The sequence below is a fragment of the Perkinsus marinus genome (assembly GCF_000006405.1).
Source record: "Perkinsus marinus ATCC 50983 genomic scaffold scf_1104296974640, whole genome shotgun sequence".
NCBI classification, from domain to species: Eukaryota; Perkinsozoa; order Perkinsida; family Perkinsidae; genus Perkinsus; species Perkinsus marinus.
In genome coordinates, this window is record NW_003201048.1 from 1 (window position 1) to 1,882 (window position 1,882).

The 1,882-nt window shown below is 45.4% G+C and overlaps 1 protein-coding gene across 1 annotated transcript; it reads left to right on the top strand.

Moving 5' to 3' along the window:
• Pmar_PMAR010763 (hypothetical protein) lies at nt 1–1,171 on the top strand (the record flags this gene model as incomplete). The annotated part of the gene is made up of 7 exons (XM_002765801.1): nt 1–121; nt 174–263; nt 315–413; nt 464–564; nt 635–776; nt 825–952; nt 1,035–1,171. Coding segments are annotated over 7 exons (818 nt in total), but the record flags the coding sequence as incomplete, so codon positions are not given.
• Nucleotides 1,172–1,882: the final 711 nt, after the last annotated feature.

Below are 1,882 nucleotides of genomic sequence, written 5' to 3' on the forward strand. Positions count from 1 at the left end.
AAAGATAAATGGTAGATGGCATGGTCTACTACAGAGGGATGAGGAGGGATATCGTCGACGTGCCGGTAGAGATTTCCTACACTACACCAGTGCTGATAGTCCTCTACACTTTTGGAATGAGGTATGCTCCCATTGTGGGGGAAGGGAAGGGTTGCCCGATCCATTCTCCTCAGCTTCTCAATGACAAGACCATGGATCACGGGATCGTGGCTTTAGTCCGACTAGCGACCTATCAATACGCCATAGAGAATGAGGACATGGAAGTAACGATATATAGCCGTGAACTGGTGTATGGAGTAAATCAATATTTGCAGGTTGGTGGTATGCCACTGTCAGAGGCGGCTCTAGCTAGCAGTGACGCCAAAACCTTCAACGAGTGGTTGGATAGGAATGTAAGGACTGATGAGCAGGAGGTAGGAAGCAGTTTACGATTCTTTCTTTCACTCATCTCTGGATCATGTAGGCTGGCTCCTTGGCTATGATGCTAGCCGCTTCGGCCCTCAACGTCAGATTCCTAGCAGTCAAACTAGACCGCGATATGAAGACGCCTTTACAAAGACTCGAGTAGTAGCATTCGGATGAAGCTATCTAGGAGTTGGTATAACTCAGCTTAAATGTTGATTCCTTGTTGTAGATTCTTACCCGTTGGCCGTTCCGCTCCAAAGGGACCGGATGAGCGTTGGGACGCTATACTTTTATCCAAACCAGGGCATTATGACGTTCTGTATGAGTCACCTGTAGGAGAGGAGCTGTTCTCTCTACAGAACGAAAACAACGTAAATGGCTTATACTTCCATTGTGTATGCATGTCGTGTGTGTATCAGGTTATAGAGAACTGCTCTTATTGGCGTTGTAAGCCTAAATGCCCGATATGTAGATGTGATATTGAAACGTATGAAGACGTATTATGCGGTGTATCACCAGACTGTGCTGAATTGTTCCATCGATGCTGGTAGTACTTCAGGATGGTTATCTTCCTCCTCCTTCTGCTGCCCCTCACGTACCGCTATCCTAATATTGTGCTTTTCTCGTAGTTTCAAGTCCATGGTGGATCATGATAGCCAAGAACAGTCTGGAGGAAGTTCGTCTCATGTTGTTGTGAGATGTCCGGTTTGCCGCATCGAATTTACTGAAGCCGAAGTCGAGGATGCAATATCTGGCTCAAGAAAGACTGTGTGATATTCAAGTTAACTGATAATTCTCTTGTTCATCAGCGCTTTGTGACATCGTCACAAGTTGTTCAAAAACCTCACATACTTTTGGGTTGTTAGTGAATGCTGCTCGAGTACATAAAATGCTTACCACCTACTATCAAACGAAGGAATTAACCTCCAGTATACAGTCTGCTCCATCCCTAGCCCACTGTAATAGCAGATCCGTCTCTGGCCAAATACATGAATTGAGTAAGAATTGGTAGGTGCCCACTTGGATGATCATGCCTACCACAATAGGATCATCGCTATGCTGATATGCAAATCAATGAGCTGGTTAAATGTCGTATAATCACTCAGACTCTCCAGTGTAGGGAGGGAATATGCAGCCGGATGAGGCTTTGACATGGACAGTGCCGTTATAAGAAGGGGTAATCGGGTGTTATGATGTCGAGTATAATGCATCATACTGAGCTAGTGGAGTTGTGCTTGAGTTGTATAGTAAGTTGTGTATAATTTATAGCTCGACGCCTTCCATGAATATGACGGGAGACGTAGTGCACGATGACCGTGTACAGAAGACCCTAGAGCGTATAGCTGAACGTAACGCGGCATCATGTGATATGATTCGTATCCTTCCTTCGTATCTGCGTAGGTCGATATCACCGGGATGTGGTAGTGCTCTTCACAGATGTTAGGGAAGTGATTGATAACGGGGTTTAAGGAAGCAT